Source organism: Carassius auratus, unplaced genomic scaffold (assembly GCF_003368295.1).
Source record: "Carassius auratus strain Wakin unplaced genomic scaffold, ASM336829v1 scaf_tig00217097, whole genome shotgun sequence".
Taxonomy (NCBI): domain Eukaryota; kingdom Metazoa; phylum Chordata; class Actinopteri; order Cypriniformes; family Cyprinidae; genus Carassius; species Carassius auratus.
In genome coordinates, this window is record NW_020528893.1 from 40,305 (window position 1) to 64,882 (window position 24,578).

General features: G+C 38.4%; 1 protein-coding gene across 2 annotated transcripts in view; it reads right to left on the reverse strand.

The window, feature by feature from the left end:
* LOC113099992 (kinesin-like protein KIF26A) overlaps positions 1-24,578 on the reverse strand; it is a 68,982-nt gene that overhangs the window by 17,880 nt on the left and 26,524 nt on the right. Inside the window, exons 4-5 of one of the 2 annotated variants that reach the window (XM_026264854.1) lie at positions 22,984-23,123; positions 3,634-3,823 (exon numbers count right to left, since the gene is read on the reverse strand). In XM_026264854.1, coding sequence (XP_026120639.1) covers positions 3,634-3,823; positions 22,984-23,123 — 330 coding nt within the window. Of the gene's footprint in view, positions 1-3,633; positions 3,824-7,150; positions 7,982-22,983; positions 23,124-24,578 lie in introns of those variants that run through there. The other variant, XM_026264853.1, reaches the window with a different exon arrangement.

Here is a 24,578-nt window from a genome sequence, read left to right on the forward strand (position 1 = left end):
CAGTTCATTATTACACCTACAATGAAGCAATAATGTACTCGACTGTCTGTGCTTAACAACTTATTTTATAGCTCTGCCACTAGGGACACTTTCAACAGCAAACAGCCCCTGAAGTTTACAGTCCTCCACTGAGATAAAGAATTCAACTGGAAGAGAATAAGTATCTTTGTTCCCCGATCAGGTTCACTATGTTCCTTACTCATACTGATATGTTCAGCAGTAATGACTGTTGCAGACTAAGCTTTCTCTTCCAATAAACAGATAGAAGACCAGCAGATTTTAAAGGTATTTGTTTGAGGTCATTGTGCTGTTAAAAACCACTATGTAAGTTTCAGAACTCAAAATGTTCTTGTTAGTCAGCTTATATTGAAGCCAATCTGACAGGTTGTGGAATATGTGTGGTTAAGTGCCTCCTCCACAGAAGATCAACACCTGCTTCTACATCGCTGCCTGTTTAGCCCCACCCACCGATTCGCGCACATCATAGGTAAATGACCAGAGCGGCAAATGCACGTCTACACAGAAACCAAATGATTAACTTTATTTGATGAACTTTATTTTGCACGAGATGCCAAACTGCGTCAGTAAGAACTTGGTCCTTTGTTTACTTAATTTTACCGCGGATTCGTTTACAAATAAGTCACAATTTGATTGAAACGAAAAGACAATGCTATGCTGACCATATTGAATCTGATGTCACATGACAAGTGTGATTGAGTTTACTTCCGAGTCTACAATCTGCTGTGGCTATTCAAAATAGGACAAAAAAATAAATAAATAGCTAAATTATGCTTTTTTGTGTGTGTAAAAATCTTCTTAAGATAAAAGTAAACTAAATATAAAACACTTTTTTACAACATAGGGGTTGGCATTGTAGTCCAGAAATTTTAATTTAGTAAGCTGGGGATAAAGGTCCAATAATAAAATGAAATGAAATAATTGTCTTAAAAACCCAACATAACTTCAACTAAATCTGGCAGCAAGTGATCACCAAGTGATCATAGCTTATTATGATAGAAATTCCTTTGGTGTTTTAATCACTATGAGTTTTAAGCATTTATCAATTATACAATTCAAATCCATTTTTTGAACTTGCAAATAACAAGGCAAATCAAGCAATTCCCTTGAATGCAAAAGCACCAGTGATGTGTCAATCAGCCTTTCCACACAAATTTACTTCCATAACCCTCATTGAATATGCACTGCCTTCTCAGAATCACCTGTTCCTCTCTAACTGCTGCCTTCTAAGCACTTTGGCATTTTCTTTCTCCACAGAACAAACAGTGTTCATACCCATTTCCTTTACAAGTGTCTCAAAATCAGCAGGCAACATACTTCAACTCAGTGGGGCTTACTAGCAATCACTTCACTGTCTTTTTCTTGATAAAACTCATTAAAAACTTGCAGCTGCCTGCTTTTGGTGTGACATTAGAAAACTTTTAATGCCTATTGTGCACAATTTCTAATGCTGTGTTTGCACAATGCATCAATACAATCAGGTGAACAATTAAGGGAAGGGAAATGCTTTATTCACATAGCCCTCCAACTGCAGTAAACATGAGGATGATGTAATAAGCTGACTCCTCCAGAGATGCATTTTGAGAAGTAACTCAGGTGACCTCACTGTTCTTAATGAGCGAATCATCTCCCTCCAGACATGACGCCATATAAACCTGCACCACCTGCTGGTGTTTATGAGTCAGCAGTCCATTACATTATCTTATGCTAAGAACACACATTATCTTCTTTCTTTCCCACAGAGAAGTCATCCAAAAAGCAGACTCTAATGGGTCCCATCTCTTTGAATTTATTTAAAGAGCATCACCTGTGCTGGAGGAGGGTCATACTTGGGTCACTGCAATCTTCCATGGCTTTTAGACCTCCAGGGGGTGTTAAGGAAAGGAATGAGTTTGTTACCCAAAATAGCGGCAACATGCTGAAATGCTTATGATGCTCTAGAGAGTCCCAGGAGAGAGTATATATATATATGGAACTGTCAGTTACATGACAAGATGTAGCAGTATATGTTCAGATGTTCCAGAAAAGGGCATGATCTCAGCTCATTATGGTTAGTAGGTTGATATTAAGCAGATGCTCTTTGTACAAAGTGACTCAAAGTACACTAATTGCAGAAACAGTCCTCCTGGAGTGACCTGGGATTAAGTGCTTTGTCTAATGGATACCAACATGCTTTAGCATGACAGTGAACATCCAATCAATGAGAATTATTTTTATAGGCAAAACACGTTAAGTTCAAAGTACTGCCTTTAAGAACTAATTAGGATAATCTAGGAATGCACAATATCGTATATCGGCAGCATGACTATTATTGGCCATTATTAGACTTTTTTTATTTAATTGGTATTGGTTGATATTGGATTTTTTTTTTTACACTCTGATAACATTTGCACTATGCTAATTAAGTTAATGTTAAATAATAATTAAAAAAATTATAATTTAAAACAATTCCAAATCTAATTTTTCATTCTGTAAATTATAAATGTGGGTACCATGTTTGTTATGCACAAAATTCACCTTCAGCATTTTAAACATTAGATTTTAGTTTTTTAGTGTTTCGTCTTTTATGAATTCAAACAAACCTGTATGGAATTTTAATATCTGTCAGTTAATATGAAAATAATTATCAGCTTACCAATGTAGGATAACATTTTGATATCATGAATCCCTGAGGGAGATGTTTTATTAGTTTAGTTCAGTTTAATCTACTTTAATTTAATTTTCACAATAAGATAACTTTTTAATACTCAACACCAGAATTGCTACTAAACAAATAGAATGGAGAAACAGGGAAGTCAGTTTTCTTGTTTTATCCCTGTTATCTTAAATCTGACTTATCTTATCTATTGCTACAAGTTCAGACAATAATTATTCCTTTGCCTTGCAATCCCAAATAGCAAACTAAGCCATCTAATCTGTCCATTGTTTCTGATATACTTAGAGGAAATCCAAGTACGTTCAAGATCACCAAAACTATGTTCATACAGGTGTTCAAATAATCCACGGACAAGACACAAAAATATGAATGGCTCTTGAGTCGTTGGGATATCATTAGCATTTGTGCACTCAGACTTTTCAGCACTAATAAACAGCTCTATTCTGAGAGAGAAATATGTCTTTCATTTAAATGCCCCCTGATGTCATTCCATCGCCCTTCTGTTTTCATACATTGCTTTTCCCACTCCCACGGAATGTCAGTCACTTACAACAAAGAATGCTGTCTGGCATTCCGAAGGAGCTTCTTGGAATTCCAACAGCCTGGGAATCAGGACAACTGGGCCAACCCATGCTGTCACACACAGTCTGCTTTGATGATAACCCGAGAACTAGCCAAATCAATAAACTCTTTCTTAAGCAGAGGGCAACCAGGGGTTTATGCATGGTGTAATTTTATTAATAAAGAAGAACAAATTCTGTACAATGTTATAAATGCTGTATAAGCGGTCAACGTGGTTTCAAGATTACCTATTATTCATTGTCAGATAACCTTAATCATCTAGGCTTTGATCATGTTTTACAAAACATTCCCATCCAAAAATAAAAAAATTAAAAAATAAAATGGTATAGGAGGCAAAAAAAACTTCTTAAGTGTTAGCAATGATGACTTTACAGTACCTTTCCCATCCCAGGGCTGTCCTTAACCTTTGACCCTGCCCTGAGGAGACATGGGGGTACAGGCGGGGGTGAGAGCTGCAGGGCAGCGCTGAAGCCATCAGTGTAGAAGAACGGCTCTTCTGGGTCAGGTGGGGAGGGCGGAAGTGGCTGAGGCTTCTTTCGTTTGGAGAGGTTCAGCTTCTGGGCAGCCCTGTGAAAGAGCAGCAAACAAAAAGTTAAGTCAAAGAGACATGTCTAGGATGTTTTTTCCTGCATTGGACCTGCATTGTGATACTTCTCAATATCTGTCCTCCAAAAGATTTAAGATGAACACATGAATGGAACATCCATGTCCATGACAATCCACAAGAAAACTACATGAGGTGACTCAGAATTAAAGGCTTCATTTATTAGATAAAAATACAGTAAAAACAGAAATGTTGTGAAATATTTATACAGTTTAATGTAACTGTTATATATTATAATATATTTCAAAATTGTATTTGTTCCTGTGATGGCAAAACCATTACTCCATTCTTCAGTGTCACATCGTTTCAAAATTGTTTAAATGGACTGATTTGGTGCACACAAAAAAACAACAACTTGTGAACAGGAGTGTAAATGATAAAGTGGGGTGCATAAAGCCTCATAGACGGAGAGAAACTTGATAGAAAGAAAAATTTTAAAGGGGGGGTGGAATGCTATGTCATGCATACTGAGTTTTTTACACTGTTAAAGAGTTGGATTCCCATGCTAAACATGGACAAAGTTCCAAAAATTAAGTTGTACGTTTGAAGGAGTATTTTTGTTCCAAAGATACCTCTTCCGGTTTGTCACAAGTTTAGGAAAGTTTTTTTTCGAGTATGGCTCTGTGTGACGTTAGATGGAGCGGAATTTCCTTATATGGGTCCTTAGAGCACTTCTCCTTCAGTTTGACGCCGGATTTGCACATCGTTTATTTCTTAAGGATAATGCAGTTCCAATGAAAAAGGGTCACGATCGTGTGTTGGAACCACATGCGGTGAGTAAAACTTCTTCAAATATCTCTGTGTTGTTAACTTAGGTATCGGCGGATAAGCACATCAAGTAAACAACATGCGATGTTGTCATCAAACTGCACTTTCCACATGTACAGCTTAAAAAAAAAAAAAAAAGACGACATAAAGTGGAACTTAGTCATTTTCCAAAACCGCTAAGCAAATATATACAGTTTCAATACATACCACATAGAGACGTCGTTGCTGCTGCTGCTCTCGTTCAGTTTCCGCCTTGGGATCTGATTCTGGATCATAAATATACGCTGAATCTGACTGTTAGCCATGGTTTGTTTTGGATGATGTTTTTTCCTCACGGTAATGTCAAAGCTTCCAAACGCTCTCAACGCAAAAGCTTACTGGCGCTCGTGATTCTTTAGCTCCGCCCACACGTCACGCCTTCAGGCGCTCGTGTTTTTCCGGGAAAAATCGGTACAGACTATCTTTCTCTTATAAATATAATAAAACTAAAGTCTTTTTGGAGTTATGAAGGATGCAGTACTACTCTATAGGTACTCAAGATTAACAGGATATTGAGTGAAAACGAGCATTTCATCCTCCCCTTTAAAAAAAGACAGAAGTGTTTATTTTAGTTAAATCTGAAAAACCTTGTTTTGATGGTCTAATCAGACAGTCTTCATTATTATAGAAATGTAAAATGTTTTATTTTTGGTTAGGCTGAAGTAATTATAATTAGCTACACAGTCAAAAGTATGTGGATTCAAATCTTCACCCAACGGCAGTGCCTTATGACACTTATGCTCCTGTGAAAACATGCATTCATGTTCCAACATCTAATCGAAAGCATTAAGGAGCAGAACCTTAAGGAAGGACAAGATTCGTATTATTGAAAATGTGCATATTGGTGAGATGTTTGGTTGTCCACATGCTTTTGGCCATACATGTCTTGTAATAGTAAAATGATGCAAGCTACCTAAAGCTGTGTGTGTTTTCCAGCAGACGTTTGTGTCTTTATGCCTGTTAGCATGAGGTTGAAGGGCTCGAGGAGAAAAGCTTGAGCTCATTAAATGCCTCACTCTTCCTCACATCTTTTCTCTCTCTCTCTCCCTCCAACTCCTTCAGCACAGCCTCTTCAGGGGTGAAAAATCACAAAGAACACTGTATAATTACAGTCTCCATGAAGGACACAAGAGGAGGCCCCCACAGGAAATGTGTATGTGCCATGCATTAAAAGGTGTGATGGGATGTGTGTGCAAAAACACACACAGATTACAGAAAGAAATTAGCACTTAGCATTATCTCTATGTGCATGTTTAAATGGGGGACAAAGCACAATTAAGTTAGCATTTATGGATAAATTGTAAAAACTTTACTGACATTAAATATATCTAAGTTATTTCATTATTTCCTAAAATATTATACATAGACACACATTTAAATAAAATGGTATAAATAAATAAATGGTGACAGCGGGGCATTTTGTATACTCACCAAAGCAATTCTCATTTGGCACTTGTCAAGTGTTAATTTTGGACTCTGGGTGTGAATGAGGGATAGAGTGAAGATGAAGAGCTTGTAATAGGGGACATAAGAGGTTGCAAAAAATACTTGAGTGAGAGGAGGAGGGTTTTATTAATGTTAAACCCACCTATGGAGACAAAGCCTCTTCTTTGCCTCCTCCTCCACAAACCTCACCTAATCACACACACACACACACACAAACACACATATACACACACACACACACACACATACAGCGCCTCCTCTAACATGAAGAGGAGACCCACGCCCACACATAGGGCAGAGAGCCGCATTCACCGTGTCTGGCTGCATGACAAATGCTTTACAAGCTCTTTATGAAGCACGACACAGTAAAGCACACACAAAAGATTGAGATATCAGACTGGAGCGAACAGAGGTGAGTGACCAGAGTGGGTGAAAAGCAACATGGTAGAGTGAGCTCCGATACACTAGGCTGGGCTTTATCCAGATGCACCCACCTGTTAAATCTTCCTTCCCCGCCCTGCAGTGAACAGTCTCCCTCTGGATTTGCTGTTGCTGCTACTGAGGTTTTAGTGTTGCAACTGACAGCAAACCAATGCAGCTTTCGTTACTAAAGTACTTTTATAATATTAATTAGCTTTTCAACAATGGAGCAGAATGTTAGAGAAACAGTTCAGCCAATAATGAAAAATTCTATTAATTTACTCACCCTCATGTCATTCCAAACCAGTATGAATTTCTTTCTTTTATAGATTTCAAACAAAAACTTTTGTGTTGTTTTGGTGAAAATCAACTGATGGTCAAAAAACCCCTGAAACATTCTCAAAAATATATTTTGTGCTTTACAGAAGAAAGAAAGTCAGAGGTTCAAAAACAGTTGAGGATGAGTAAATATTGACTGCATTTATATTTTATCCAAATACACCCTAGGAATCAAACCCAACATCCTTAGTTTGCTATAACCAGTTAGACTACACAAACCCTAATGAAAAACGCTTATAACAGTCAATTAACAACTCAAAAGAGTCCACTATACTTACAGTTCTCTCCAATCCATTATCTCAGTTCAGAGGTTATAGCATCACAGCGGTGAGAAAAGCAGCTTTTTAACTTGTTCATTCCAGAGCCCGGTAAGAGCACTCCATGGCTCCCGGCACATGTGAGAGCGAGGCGGGGCGGGTGAGAAAGGCAGGCTGGAGACAGGGGGCTAGAGGTGTCTGCTGGAAGACAGGGCGATGTAATCACTGTCACTATCATCAGGGGTCCATTTCATGCAAATTCCCAGACGAGTAAGTGGATACAGGTGCGACAAGATGAGCGGGCGAGAAGCAGATGTCAGAAATGCTCTTTATGACCCTCAAAAGTTTTCTGCAGAAGGAACAGGTACATGGCGCTCCTGCAGAGAAGCATTTTCTGCCACACTCTACTTCCACGGAGCGAGACGCCAGCGATCGACTTCCCAAAGCTTAGCACTTCCGTTCACCTGTCGGAAAAGTTTGTAACCCAAAACTGTGATCAACTTTTCTACTTCTCTCCAAGGTAGCCCTCACTTCACCTCTGCATCGAGGCTGGGCGGGGGCACGTCGTCCTTCTGTGCTGCACTCCTTCCCTCCACTCTTTTGCGCTCCTCTCTTCCACTCTCCCAATGACAGAACTCCCAGAGAAGGCAGTGGAAGAGGAAAATCCCCTAGGATGAGGGAAAAAAAAGAGTAGATTCCTGCTTCTGCTGTTGCTGGGAAACCCTGGCAGAAGTCCAACGGTCCTCTCCGTCTACGCTCCGCGTCTCTCTCAATCTGGTGAGTCGCTCTCACCTTCTCCCTCTCGCTTTGCTGCACTCACTCTCTCCCTCTCCTCTCCTCAGCCCAGCCCCCTTTCCATTCCCCTCCCAGACACAGTGTCAGTACACAGCTGCTGTGCAAAGCGCAACTGATAGGCAGCATGCTCCACACACACTTGTCTGCACACACACATTCTCTCTTTCAATCACACGAACTCACTTCGCTGACGTGCAAAGCATGCACTTTCACACACACTGGCATGAATTCTTCATGAGTGCAGAGGAGCCCCCTTTCCTCATTCTGCTGGACTTCAAAGAGACTGAGTTAGTGTGTGTGAAACAGAAGCAAGGAAACGGTATAATACGTGTCTTCCTGCTCTGACACACGTGTCAATCCGTTTCCTTTTAATAACATTACAAAAAGAGACCAAAGAGTTTAGATTAAACTTATAACAGATGATACCGTGAAAATAGAGTGATCATTTGAAATGATAGGTCACCAAAAAATTTCAAATCTGTAAAAAAATTATTATTTATTTATTTGTGTTCCATACAGGTCATACAGGTTTGGAATGACATGAAGGTGAACAGATCGTCGTTTTTTATTTTGGATGAACTGTTCCTTTTAGGAAGGTGATTAGCAGAATACAAATAAGGGCTGGTTGGATGGATGGCAGCACTGATGGATAAATCAATGAAGTAAGATAAAATAAACAAAGACAGCATGCGGGCTGAAGGAACAGGTGAGCTGCGTGATGTTAATGAGGACATTAGCCCGCAAGCAAAGCTACAGACCTGCACTGCTTCCACTAATACTCAGAAAACAATGCTGTTAACTATTAACCATGCAGACCCTGCCTTTAGGTGCTTGGGGAAAAGAAATGTGCCAATTAACATGTAATATTTATGTGTGTGTGTTTGGGATGATGAATTGGTGAATGAGGTGGAATGAACGAAGAGGGATGTTCTATTCCAACAGAAAGTATGACATATAGCCTTGCAGGACTTAGTCTGATAGCTTTGCTCAATAGTAGATTCACCTGCTCTGAGTCGCCATTCCCTCAACAATATGTAATATGGCCATTGGTCAAGCTGACAATGCAATAAGTTCAGAGAGATCTGTGGTTTGTGGGTTGGTGAGTGTTTGCTTTGGTGTTTCTCTCAACTCTCATTTCTCCAAAACATATTGAACTTTCCAGTTTTTGTGAGTTTTAAGAAGAACTCAATATCCAGCACTTTTTGTCCACAAAAACAAAGATGTGACAACATTATTTAGATGTCCACAGCAGGCCCTTTTAAATTTTACTGCTATAATTTGATTTATGTGAAATAAATTGGATATTCAGGAGGAAAAAGAAGATATTATTATTTTTTTTTTTTTTTTTATTCAGTAAATGGTTTGATTGATAAAAGTGGGTGCTGCCTACCAAAATCAAGAACGAAAGGTAATTTGCTTAAACAATGCTTAAAAAGCTATTTTAAATGTAATAAGCACCAAAAGATTGTTCACATTCATGCTGACAACTGGCTTCTTGCCAGATGTACGTCAAGAAAGAGTCAACTTTGCCTCCCGGTCATTAGCTAAGACAGCCTTTAGGTTACTTAAGGCCAATTTGTCACCAATCTCCTTAATCCACTTGCAGCCCATGTCTTGAAGCTCATTATGTGACTAAACATCCAAGATGTCCTTATTTTCCCCCACTTCCTTCCTCCCCTTATTCTCCGGAGCAGTCAACTGTTCAGGAAAAATCAAAAAATTCTGACCATTAAAAAAAATCAGGTGTTCTCACTTGTGTCAGACATTTCTGCAGCTGAAAATACAGAATAGGCAACAAGTCTTTGACCCAAAATATTGTTGACCCTAAATATGGCTTTTTTTTTAAAGGACTTTGGACTCTAGCAGCTTAAAATCTCAGGATGGAATATAAAAAGCTATTTCTCTAAAAGAAAATCTTCTTACAGAGTTTCTTTCATTTCAAACTACATAACTCATATAACCTTCAAAACTTCAAGTCATTTTAAGTCAAGGCTTTGTTGAGCCAGCATTAAAGTTTGCCTTACAGTCTTGCAATGAAGTCCTGTTATATGTCTGACAACTGCAAAGTTTTAAAAAATATTCTTGATAACGTCTTTCTAGTGTATGAGAAGTCATTCAAACCGCAAACAAATACTGTAAAAGTATATAATTTCACTGAAGTTACTGGAAAAATGGAAGGGCGATGCATTATAATTCACCTCAAAATAGCTCAGTCTGAGCATTTTTCCAATGAATTATATTTTAAATATCTATAACAAAATCCCACACTGAATCAATATGAAGCCATATATTCTAATGGTAACTTTCATTTTGAGATTACCAAAACAAAAAAAAAACAAAAAAATCATTCATTCATTGTTAGTTCACTAACTAATTTAACAAATGAGCCATTATTAAAGCTGACCAAATATGCATTATCTGCTAGAACAGGTGAACTAGAAAACAAATCTCAATCAACAGATAATTAATACAGTATGGATATACTGTACTGTGCATTCCTTATCATGTTTCCTAACTGTAATAATTATTTGAGGGATGCATAAACAGCATGCACATGGTATCTCTATATCCTGCAGTCTGCAATGTACAATATGTTGGTGGCCTTCTTATTTAACATAATACTCCTTTCATGGATGATCTGGTACTGTACAGTGTTTGGTATTCTTTCACAATGCATTTGTGACTGACCAAGGCTAATCCGCTATGCTGTTTCTTTCCTATAAATCTCAGCGAATATATTCAACCTCTTAAATTATGGAAACACAGTCATCCTCCTCAGTCATAGCTTGTAGGGTTTCTTTCATTCCAACTATATTCCCTTGGTAAGAATCAGCATGAAGCCACTGATTCATATATGAGCCACCATTGAGAGGCTTCAACGCCTATGGCTAGAAAAAGATCATCTTAAAGGGCACCGTGGTTCAATAATTGCTGTGAAATCTAAATGGTATACCCAAAACACCACGACATCACTCAACACCTTCTACTGCTTCCCGACACCTGTGTTACCTGCTGAGCTGCCATGTTCTCACTCATTCAGCTCTTTGTCTTAATGTTGTATGGCAGCTGCTTTGAGCTCCTGTCATTATTGACTTGGGTATTTGTGAATTGTGCACCACAACCTTGCACTGAGGGACATGGGAGCTTTTGTCATGTAGTTCCAGGGGGCTTTGCCTCCACAAATGATGGGGCAGCTCTTTAACAGCATGCTAGCACATCTGAGTTTGCTAGTGACTGTTAGCACACACTCTTGCAGAACACATTCAGTTTCTGTTGCTGAATAGAACAAAGAGAAAGTAGAAGCCACTAGGAACCCGATTCCAAACAAACAATACCGTTCAATATTTTTGGCCAACAACAGGTTGAGCAGTTGTTGGAGGCATCAGGAACTACCGGGGCTCAGCTGCTTCAAGGACATGGCAGCTCTAATGATCGAAATCCCAAATCTCTCCCGTTTCCCCCTTAGATATAATATAGAGAAGGGGGAGCTCAGGCAGTGGGGTGGAGGCACAACCCCCTTCATTTTCAAAGGAATAGTGCCCGACTGGAAAACATCAAATAGTCCAGCTCAGAGACTCAAGGATCGGCTTTGTCAATATCTGCCTGCCATGTGTCCTTTATTGTTTTTCCTCCCCTCTTTTTCTACAATTTTTAATGACAATGAAGCATAGTCTTCTATATGCATAAAAAAAACTCTTGAAAGGAGGTTAAAATGCAAAAGTAGGTGGTTAAAAATGAAAAGCAGGTAATCTCCAGTGATCTTATTAGTATTCGTCTATGATAGCACAGCGTGTGAAATGAGAGAGGCAGGATTAAGGGGATACCTAAAAAGCAAAGAGTGCATAAAAAGTGGAAGGACAGAAAGACAAGGAGAGCAAGACAAAAATAATTTTAAATAATGCTGATCTGAATGATAAAAAATAATTTAAATATGGTCAGACTTGTGTTCATTTTAATGGCATTACGTTTACGTTCTCAAAACTCAGGCAATTTGATAATACCTAGAATATCAAAATCAACTGCGGGCGGCAGATCCTTTTCCTATTTGGCACCTAAACTCTGGAATAACCTACCTAACATTGTTCGAGAGGCAGACACACTCTTGCAGTTTAAATCTAGATTAAAGACCCATCTCTTTATCCTGGCATACACATAACATACTAATATGCTTTTAATATCCAAATCCGTTAAAGGATTTTTAGGCTGCATTAATTAGGTAAACCGGAACCGGAAACACTTCACATAACACCGTACTTTCTACATCATTAGAAGAATGGCATCTACGCTAATATTTGTCTGTTTCTCTCTTGTTCCGAGGTCACCGTGGCCACGAGATCCAGTCTGTGTCCAGATCAGAGGGTCACTGCAGTCACCCGGATCCAGTACGTATCCAGACCAGATGGTGGATCAGCACCTAGAAAGGACCTCTACAGCCCTCAAAGACAGCGGAGACCAGGACAACTAGAGCCCCAGATACAGATCCCCTGTAAAGACCTTGTCTCAGATGACCATCAGGACAAGACCACAGGAAACGGATGATTCTTCTGCACAATCTGACTTTGCTGCAGCCTGGAATTGAACTACTGGTTTTCGTCTGGTCAGAGGAGAACTGACCCCCCAACTGAGCCTGGTTTCTCCCAAGGTTTTTTTCTCCATTCTGTCACCGATGGAGTTTCGGTTCCTTGCCGCTGTCGCCTCTGGCTTGCTTAGTTGGGGTCACTTCATCTACAGCGATATCATTGACTTGATTGCAAATAAAAACAGACACTATTTCAACTGAACAGAGATGACATAACTGAATTCAATGATGAACTTCCTTTAACTATCATTTTGCATTATTGAGACACTGTTTTCCAAATGAATGTTGTTCAGTGCTTTGACGCAATGTATTTTGTTTAAAGCACTATATAAATAAAGGTGATGGCATAATCCACGCACTGTAAAGTTGCAAAGACTAAAATCTCAAATCCAAAGAGATATTCTTTATGAAAGTTAAGACTTGTCCACGCCCTCCTAAAACGCCTCCTTTAAACATGCCCCCACATGTCTAAGTCACTGTGTGGGAAGATTTTTATAACACTGCACAAATGTTCACTCAAAAAAATAAAAAGAATAACTTTTATTCTCGCTCTAGTGTTGTTGTTTTCCCCCATATTGATGTGAGTTTTTCTACACCAGACCGCTTTGAATCACCTGGTTGTTGCCTACATTTAATTCTGAGGAATAAAATGACATATTTATCTGACTAGAACTGTGAAGTAAGATGTACAGGGGCTCTTGGGATGAAATTTCTTGTGTAAGAACGCGTGTTTACCTCTCTTCCTCTGAGGAAGGTTGAGGTGGTCAAGGGCTGTTGGGCGGAGCAGTCCCAACCATGTTCCAGCCCCTCGTGCCGGGGGTGTCACTCTTGTGAGCCAGAGTGGCGCTCCCAGGCTGATGGCTTCTAGTGGAAAGCAGTCCTGTGGACCATCGTTTTCGCTGGATAGGACTTTTTGAGGGCCAGCTCCCTCTGGGGAAGAGCGGTGTACACCGCATTACACGGTGCACGTCTCTCCTCAGTGTCCTCAGGAGATTATTCTGCCAACCGTGCCGGTGTTCCAGGGCGCAGGGCTACCGCCTGGAAACGTAGCGGTGCTAAGAGGCTCTGTACCTCTACGGAGGTCTCTAGAGCAGTTAGAACGGTCCTACAGCCGGTACTTCACTGTTCCGAGGAAGGATGAGCATTCTTGCACAGGCCAAGTCCGAGGACTGGTGTATCACGATCTATCAAAAAGATGAACTTATCTCCATCCTTCTTCATCGGAAGTTCCTGAGGTTTGCTTCTGGGGGCAAAAGCCTACCAATACAGCTCTTCTCTGGCCTTGTACTCTCACCCTACAGTTTCACGACTCAACCACATTGACGATTGGTTGATATTAGCTCAATCGGAGTGGATGACTGTTCGGCATCAAGGTGTCGTTCTCGCTCACATGAAAGAGCTGGGGTTAAGACTTAATGCCAAGAAATGTGTGCTTTCCTCAGTACAGAGAACCACTTATCTGGGCATGGTGTGGGATTCGACCACGATGCAGGCAAGTATATTACCTGCTCGGATCGAGTCGATCCTCACTACAGTCGCGAGAGTTAGAGAAGGCCGGTCACTCACTGTCAAGTAGTCTCAGAGATTGCTGGGTCTGATGGCAGCTGCATCCAATGTGAATGCTATTGGCCTGCTGTACATGATGTGACACAATATGATAAATGTGAAAAAATCATTGCATGCATGTAAAGTTTTGCAGTTTGACATGACAAATCTCTTCTAATAACACAAAGTCAATTAAGGTTTGGTTTGACCTTCTTACAGATGTACTCAATGTGACTGTCAAGTTTTAAATTATTATTTAAAATAATCCCTAGATATTTGACTTCATTCACTGTCTTAATTACTTCATTTTTAATCTGCACCTCAAATACATCCCTTGTAGGCCTATTTCTTATGGATAAGCACATGGAAACTGTTTTTTTTAGCATTAAGAGTTAAATGAGACAACTCAATCCATTTAGAGATGTTATGTAATGTCTGAGTCAAATTCATAACATAATATTCATAATTCCTCTACTGTTACACTTTAAGGGGTGACCTGGGGAAAAAAACAGCGTTGCTGCATTTGTTACCAGCATTTTCTCTTTCTTTTCCTTTTTCTCTCACTCTCGCAAACTTTGTGTTGAGATGCTTCCACTGTTGCTTCACCTGAAGTCTCTCTCTCTCTTTATCTCTCTGACTCTGTCAGCTGTTTCCTGAGTGTCAGAGTTCCACACACTCACAGACTGATGTTTAATTACCACTTAGACAGCATTGCCTATACATGCCTATACATACAAACACACTCACACACATCTATTCAAGTACAGCGCTGACAGGCAGCATTGCACCTGAGAATATTCTCTCTGTAAATAGCATTTTAAACAGACTTCATGTCATGAGCTACTTACTGCATGGAAACGAGGGATGAGGAAGGAGTGAGGGAGCAAGACAAAACAAGGCTGGAGGAACAAGGCTGACAGAGAGTGATTGTGGAGAGAACTGAACGAATGAGAAACAAAAATAGAGTGATGCAGGGAAAAAGGGAGAAAATGTGAGCCTTTTCTCATCAGACTTTTACAATTATTTATTCAACTCCATCTTTCTGCGAACAAACTGGGTCACAGGCTGTAACTTTGGCCCAGAATTGTCAACACAGACTGCCAGACCAGACACATGACTATGCCCAACAAAAACAAAACACACTCCACCTGAGAAACAAAAGCCAACACACAACCCAAACACTGATGCACTATACAATAAGTCCTCATCAGAAACATGATGAGAGATAAGAATGAAGTGCCTAGATGCATTCATAAAATCTCCTAGAGAATGTTTTTGTTCTAACAGTGGTGGACAGCACACACACACTCACACACACACACACACACACAAAACATGCTAATTGCATTAGCATTGCAAATAATCACATGCAACTAACCATATAATCAAGCAAAGTAGTAAATAAATGGGCTTATCAATTTTTAAAAGAAAGGAGAAAACTCTTCTCATAACTTTTGCTATATCCAAGGCCACTCAGTTGCATTTTTAATTCATAATTTTTACATGTTTGGGTGAAAATTCCTTTTTCACCTGGAAGATGATTTAGAAGCCACATTAAATAATAATAAAAAAAATAAAAACTTGTATTGTTGATTCATAGTTTATAGTAATGTTAAATAAAATGTTTACTACTACACACAATCCATATAAAACAGAAATCCTCTTACATGCAAACCACCACAACCAGGGTTCAAATCCTAAAAACCTAGTACACAATGTAACTACAGAAGAGTCAAGTTTTAAATAGGAAAAATATAGAAACTCTTTGGTCATTTTTGATGCAGATGATAACGGTCTAATCAGATTCAATGATCTGATCTAGCTAAGCTAAGCTAAAAGTTCTATCGCCAGACCCGGAGATTGGCTGAATGGATTCGAAGACGGTAAAACTGAACTGTTTAACTCTAGAGGAGTTGGAAAATGAGCCTATTTTCAAAAGAGTGGAGTGTTCCCTTAAGCTTAACCAGACCACTAATCCTGTCCCTAACCATAACCATATCCCACCTCAATAGAAGCAAAAGTGATTTGCGATACAACATTTACACCATAATATTATGACATAATATTTGTACCAAACATTTTACTATTTTAACGTAAGTACATGGTAGTTAAAGACATATAAAGACTCTTTTGAAACAATATGCAAAACGGTGCAATTTGATTGGACTAAGCAAATGTACTCATGTGAAACATTATCTTTAGAGACAAAAACATTATAATAATTGTGATTAAAATAATCAAATTACAAAAAAACTAAAATAATAATTTGCCAGTATCACTTATAAAAAGAGGATGTTTTACAGTAACAAAACATCACATTTTATATATAAAATCTTTATTTATACAGAAAATCATATATTTATATATATATAGCAAATGTATTTGAACTGCAGCATCACTAAAATCCTGTTTTATCGACAACATGTAAGTTTGGAAAAATTAATAATAGCAACCATTTTCAATTTCACTGACAGTACAGCCTAATGCAGACTGATTAAAAAAAAAAAAACTGCGAGAATACAAAATGAGGAAACTAGCAGTAAACAATGTCAGTTTATATTACTGAAGCTTTGTATTTATACTGCTATGCTGCAGTAAATCTTGCAGTTGCATTAAATTGTGAATTGAAGCTTCACAACAAATTTACATACAAGCTTTTGCCTTTAGGAAGTTCTGCAGGTTATAACTTTTCCTAACCGTGATAAGCTGAACACATTTCTACAAAGTGCATATGCTATCACACAAAAGAGAGGGAGAGGTTATTGTAAACCTAAAAGCTTTTGTTAAAAGCAGGTAACAGAAGTTGTTAAAGGCAGAAATGCGTGTTCAGCCACATCAGTTGCATGATGTATTCACGACCCCTGCATTCATTACAAGCACTTTCATTCAGCGCAAACAGGTGTCGGCTCTGTTGTTCCCTGACGATTATGCATTTCAGCACAGCAGTCAGCAGGACAATAATGTGGTGCATGACTCCAGCAGATAATACACACTCAGCGTGCCGATGAAAGCCCATGGAACAGTATATGAGAGAAGCTCTCATCCACAGGGCGACATCAAAGCCGGGTAGAGACGGTCCCCATCAACGGGAATAGAGAAGCCACTCTGCTTTTATCTGTAAATCTTTAAAGGCAAGATTACTGCTGGCCTTCAGTCATAAAAACCCACTTGTTCCTGGTACTTGCTTTTTGCACACCTCTGCACAATTCAGCATCATACATGATGTGAAGTATATCACACACAATACATGACACATATATGTTTGCTATAAAACATAACACTGATCTGCTATATTCAGTCGTGATCCTAAAGGTCACAAGGCTGCTGATTGCAGGAGAAGTGTAAATATACCTCTATCACCAGAACTGAGTGCTCACCTCTTCACTCAAGGTTATGCTGTGCTATTTCAGAAAATAAAGAACAACTTTATAACTGAAACCTCCCAGGCAAATCTGTGGGTGAGAATGTGTGTGTGTGTGTGTGTGTGTGTGTGTATATCTGTTCTTACACTCCCTCTGGCATGTTTACTAGACTGCCACTTTCAAACAGATGAGAGGAAGGTAACCTGTCACAATAACAATCCTTGATCTGTATCTGTAAGGGAAACAACTGGGGTTAAAGGTCACAGAAACCACAGTATGCCTCCAGAGTTTCATGCTGAATTGAAAAATCTTCATTCACACAGACGCAAGGCTTGGATGTATGGAATTACATTTGGCTCAATAAAAATGAACGTAACTTTATATAACTGAACGTAACTTTTTCAGAAACTATCAAAAATATGCCATTCAATTCAATTCAATTCAAGTTTATTTGTATAGCGCTTTTTACAATACAAATCATTACAAAAGAAACTTTACAGAAAATTACGTTTCTACAATATTTAGTAATAGTTTATAAGTGGTGACTGTCAGTTTGTGCGCGTATGACAGGATTTTTCTGAAAAATTAATACATTTAAAATTAATAAAAGACGTAGTCAGCCAGATGATGAACATTACAAAAGAAGTAAAACACAATTAAAATTAGTGTAAAAAGTAATGTTCAGTTTTATAAATTTTCGTTCATTTTTATTGAACCAAATGTAATTCCACATGGATGTCTCAATAGGAGTGCAATAGAAATATATGAAGCTCTGACTGGGTCATTCTCAAAAAAATTTGACTTTGACAAATATTTGACTATTTGACAAATAAATTAATAACTAATGAATTAATAACTTGTTCAAAATAGAGGGAAAATTTGAATGACAGATACAACAAAAGACATGAGAACAGATAGAACGACAGACCAGTAGCATGATGGATAGACCGATAGAGAGACATATAGATGGATGGATGGACGGACGGACGGACGGACGGACGGAAGAAAGAAAGAAAGAAAGAAAGAAAGAAAGAAAGAAAGAAAGAAAGTATGATCCCATCCTGTCATTCCCCCTCAACATGCCAACCAAGTTGACAAATGGGGAATCTTTTTACTTTTTAACTTAATCTCCTTAACATCCATAAAATATTTTAACATTTTATTGTGTGTACAATTCATTTACATATCATCTATGATGCCATTCTGCTGTAAGTACAAACAATTGGAAGGCTAATACTAAGGAAAGGAAATATATAAATATTCTGATTCATTTTTAACAAAACATTAGAGAGAAAAAAGCAACAGGGGGTCCTAAATTATATGTTTCTGATCACCTCTCCACCTCCTCTCTCATAATTATTTTGCCTGTTCTGCCTCACTTTCTTTCACAACTGTGCAACCATGGCAACTTGCTTGGTTTTTGTGCGAGGTTTGAGCTCCAGGTGGAAGTCAAGGCCAGGGAAAGGACATGAGCCCAACGTCTGACATTTGAGCTGCTCTGACTTGTATAATTGAGGAAAGCATGAAAACATTTTGCCATGAATATGGATATTTTGCCACAGGCAGTCTAAGCAATATTCAAAATGTCTATTTGTCAGTCATGCCTCATTTACATAATAGCACATTCTTTCATTCGCAGGATTTTGGACTGACTGGGTGTACACAGAAATTCATGCCAAAAGCTTCCCTTATGACCCACCTTATTTATCAACCACGGTGTGCACTGGGTATCAAAAAGAAAGATGTGCTTTAGCTGACAGTGCATACTAATTTGCTAGATTCATATGGAAAAAGATTAGCGCTAATGCCTAATGATGCACGTAGAAGCACAGGTCACACAGTGATCAGTGTCTAAAATCAATGGAATGACTAACCCACTGCCTCTTTATAACCTTTTTTAAGGGAAAGTAATGGCCAAGGCAAACCCCCTGGGGTGATGTCTGTCAGTCATTTACAGAAGGTGGTACTGAAGGTGGTGAGATAGAGATGAGGAGCGCTGCTGTCAATAGGCTAATTGTATGCAGTGTCACACAGCAATTAGTGTCTCGCACTTCTGAGCATCTCATTCTATTCCCAGACATTCGGTCACAGACACAAACTGCTGCCTGTGTTTATTAGGTGTGCCACTGTTTTTGATTGTTTCTTTGTCTTTTTGTTGACCAAAATAATGATGACAAATAGAGAGACAAAATTCTGCACATGTATCTTTTTCATCCTCCCCTGTGCACCTGAGAACCTGCCTCAGTTCTTGATCAGTACATTAGTGGAAATCAAAAGTATGAGAGCATATTAGAAATATGGGATTTAACCCTTTTTAATAAACAAAGTTTTAGGATTTTGACATTTTTTCTTTTCTAAGGATTTAATGAAAAAGAATATTTGGTAGACACGATTAACTGGTGGAAATTTGTCAACCGGACAGTCGTCTCTACCACGGTTACATGCTCCGGTGATGTTGCTGTGTAATGTGATCATGAAAACATATCATTTGCACATTTCAGCTCTTAAAGTGACAGCAGTCTAATATTCCTGCTGTCAATCACTCATGTTATTCAAATAACAAAAGAGAGAAAAACTCACTTCTCTTGACTAAATCAATTTTGTAACTTTAATAAGAAGAAATACAGGGGCATCTCAATACATTTGAATGTCGTGGAAAAGTTCCTTTATTTCAGTAATTCAACTCTAATTTTAATGTATTCAATTATATTTGTATATTAAATAAATTCAATCCACACAGACTAGAGTAGTTTAAGTCTTTGATTATTTTAATTTTGACGATTTTGGCTCACATTTAACAAAGAGTAAAACTAATTAGAATAATTCATAAGACCAATAAAAATAAAATAATTTTTTTTTTAAGTGAATTGTTGGCCTTCTGGAAAGTATGTTCATTTACAGTGTATGTACTCAGTACTTGGTAGGGACTCCTTTCACTTCAATTATTGCCTCAATTCGGCTTAGTATGGAGGTGAATAGTTTGTGGCACTGCTGAGGTGGTATGGAAGCCCATGTTTCTTTAACAGTGGCCTTCAGCACATCTGTATAAAAAATACTTGCTTCTCATTTTCTTCTTAACAATACCCCATAGATTCTCTATGGGTTTCAGGTCTGGTGAGTTTGCTGGACAGTCAAGCACATCAACACCATGGTCATTTAACCAACTTTGGGTGCTTTTGGCAGTGTGGGCAGGTGCCAAATCCTGCTTGAAAATCAAATCAGCACCTTCAAAAAGCTGGTCAGCAGAAGGAAGCATGAAGTGCTCCAAAATTCTTGGTAAATGGGTGCTGTGACTTTGGTTTTCAAAAAACACAATGGACCAACACCAGCAGATGACATTGCACCCCAAATCAACACAGACTGCAGAAACTTAACACTGCACTTCAAGCAGCTTGGGCTATGAACTTCTCCACCCTTTCTCCAGAGTCTAGGACCTTGGTTTCCAAATGAAATACAAAAATTGCTCTCATCTGAAAAGAAGACTTTGGACCACTGGGCAACAGTCCAGTTATTTTTCTCCTTAGCACAGGTAAGACGCCTCTGATATTGTCTGTGCTTCAGCAAATTCCTTGACACATCTATGGGTGTCTCCGTGTTGTCTGCTGGCTTTTCCTCTTATGTTGGAATTTTTCCACATGTAATTCTGACCAATCGAAAAGCAATTTAGGAAATACATCATGGCCAATTAGTGAGGTTGATGTTGTCATGTGACTGCATTTTGGTTTGTTTCAACTGATTCGGACCAAAGCAATCAGTGTGGTGAGAAAAGGAACCAAAAAAGCAGAAAAATGCTACAATGTAGAATTGTTTGTCCTTGGTTCGGACCAAATTAACCAAACTAGAAATGTGAAAGCACCCATATGTGTGGTTGCTCTTGATGCCTTGACGCCAGCCTCAGTCCATTCCTTGTGAAGTTCACTAAAATTGGGGTGGTGTTGGTGCAGTGGATAAGACACATGCCTTTGGTGTGAGAGACCCGGGTTTGAATCCACTGTGAGACACCAATGTGTCCCTGAGCAAGACACTTAACCCCTAGTTGCTCCAGAGGCATGTGACCTCTGACATACAGTATATATATATAGCAATTGTAAGTCGCTTTGGATAAAAGCGTCAGCTAAATGTAAATTATTGAATTGGTTTTGCTTGATAATCCTCATAAGGCTGCGATTCTCTTGGTTGGTTGTGCATCTTTTTCTTCCACACTTTTTCCTTCCACTCAACCTTCTGTCAACATGCTTGGATACAGCACTCTGTGAACAACCAGCTTCTTTGGCAATGAATGTTTGTGGTTTACCCTCCTTGTGAAGGATGTCACTGATTGTCTTCTGGACAACTGCCAGATCAGCAGTCTTCCCCATGATTGTGTCGCCTAGTGAGCCAAACTGAACCATTTGAAGGCTCAGGAAACCTTTGCAGGTGTTTTGAGTTGATTAGCTGATTGGGATGATTTGTTGAGATTGTTAAATGTGAGCCAAAATCATCACAATTACAAGAACCAAAGGCTTAAACTACTTCAGTCTGTGAGCTGAATTACTGAAATAAATGAACTTTTCCATGACATTCTAATTTATTGAGATGCACCTGTATGTATTTAATTTACACAGTGAAGAATATGCAGCATTTCTATACATTTCATTACTTTATACAACGTAGCATTTCTTATTTATTTGTTGTATTGTGTAATTAGTTTTTGATTCTTATTTAATTGCTGACTGTTTACTTGTCTTCAGTGAACTTTTTTTTTTTGTGATATTGACACTGGTGACAAGATTTATGAAATTTCTATTGTATAAATTTTTTTTAAAGCAAAAATAACTAGATTTTAAGCAAAAATAACTATACGAGTACATTTATCTCATTACCATTAAATTTAATTATCATATCATGATATAAAATTTTGGGCATATTTAACATTCAGCACCATTAATCCATTAACTAAATTTGAGACACTTGGCTATGTGAAGTTCTTTGTACATATGGTCAGGTATTTTTGCTTTAATTAAAGTACAAGATTAAAAAATGTAAATTAAAAATATTTATAATATATATATATATTTTTTTAGATGTTTTTAATATATATATTGTTAATGGTATGTGCACAGATAGAATGTATTTTAGTTACACAAAATAATGCATACATACATACATGTACGAGATACATGTTACACTAAAACATCAATCCTCAAGAACAATTTTGGCAAACAATTGGTCTATTACAAAGCGATTAACCATTATCCCTGCAGATACATGGCCAATCCAGCTCTGAGACCTCTGCCATTTGGATTTTGCACTCTCTCTGACTGCTAAGCCTGAGCATTGATCGATGACATTTCAACACATTAGGCTGAACTGCCTTCAACATCGCTGCAGTCTCCATGGGCACTGAGAAAGCATTGCCGTGACGTGACTGCCAGAGGCAATTGAGGATTCTGGGTCCTTGGGACTGAGGGCCTGAGGGCCTGAGGAGGAACTAAGGGACCACGACATTGAAACTGGGATCCACAGAGCACGATTAGCTGAATTGATGGCTGTGCACTGTACAAAACACATTGCTAACCGGCTTTTAGGCTTACCTGAGGAAGAATGAGGCTGCTGTGCTGGTTTGGGGTGCTGCTGGGATGGCTGGATGGTCATGGTGACTCGGTTTCTGTCCTGATGGAGAAACCAAAGGTACAGCACTGGTCCGACTGGATCTGGAGGCTATAGTTGGACTCTGTTGAGAAATAAATAACAAACAAACAATGTAGCAAATGTTTCCTTAAAGGGATAATTCACCCCATGTTGTTCCAAACCTGTATGACTTACTTTCTTCTATATAAAACATTGGAAGGTATTTTGAAGAATGTTTCAAATGTTTTTCACTATTCAGTAAAAATCATTGAGTTTGAAAACAACACTGACTTTCACTCTATGGATGAAAAAGACAGAAGCAGATCATACAGGTTTAGGATAACATGAGGTTGAGTAAATGATGACAGAACTGTGACTTTAAGTATAAACAGAAAAAGTGTGTAGAAAATATATGCAGCAAATTATAAATGTATAGAAGTGATGATCAAAGCAAATGAACCATCATAGCTGAGGACTGGGGGAAAAACATAAACTGGATGGCATTATGAAGAAAACAGCAGTAATCATCTAAGAGTTAAATTGGCTCCTCAAGAAAACTTTGACAATTTTTCTGATTCTCTTAACTTAAAGTTAACTTCATTCACTTTCAGAGAACTTATGGAATATAATGTCAGTTCTTAAGTGCATATATCCTTATATCCTTGTATGCTTAGATATATATCAATATCCACTATCTATCCTAAATAGTTTTTTTTTTTTTACAAAACAAAGCAAATCCCAGGAATAATCCTTTATCGTAGAAGAGTGAAGAAATGGTACAGTAACAAGTCTAATGACAAAAAATATTTACCTATAATCCTCTGAACTCCCAGTTGATTAAATGTATCTTTCCACTAGTTTCTACTGGATAAACACTGCGGTCATGACCCCATTGTGTCTGGAGGAGAGTAGGTTGCTAAAAAGTGTGTCTTACAGCGTTCTTACTACGCTCAGTCTTTTACTAACAGGATTACAAAGACATTCCATAATACTACAAGCACAGCCTGCTGTAAAGTAATGAAATCCTGTGGGATACTGGTGTCAAGAAGAAAATGGCTACTCGTGCAGAAGTAATGTGAATTCAGCCAAGCCCACTGAACTAAACAGGCAGCCATTTCTCAATGGTAATGATAAAAATGGCAAACCCATTTTCTCTTAGAACACCTTTCATCTACACTTTACTGTATGTATATCTTTTTCATATAAATGCAGTGGTGTTAGTCTATTGGCTGATGGAAACCAAGAAAAGATCACATACTGACTAAAAAAGCTAGAAACCTGTACTCTTGAGAGAGGCACTTCAGGACGTCCTTGTGGAGTTTAATAAGAAGCTTCAGATCAAATGCACCTGCTATTTGTTAGGTTAGAGCAGCTTTTAAGCTTTCACATAGTTAGAAATGAGTCTACCTAAAGGTACAGGGACCAAAAAGAAGCGTCATGCCCATTCAAGCTCCTCAGACTTCAAAGCCCAGCACTTTTGTAACACACCTTCAATAAATATTGCATAAGTTGCACCGTCTGTACTTCTTTTTCAAAGTAAAGCACAATGAAAGAGACA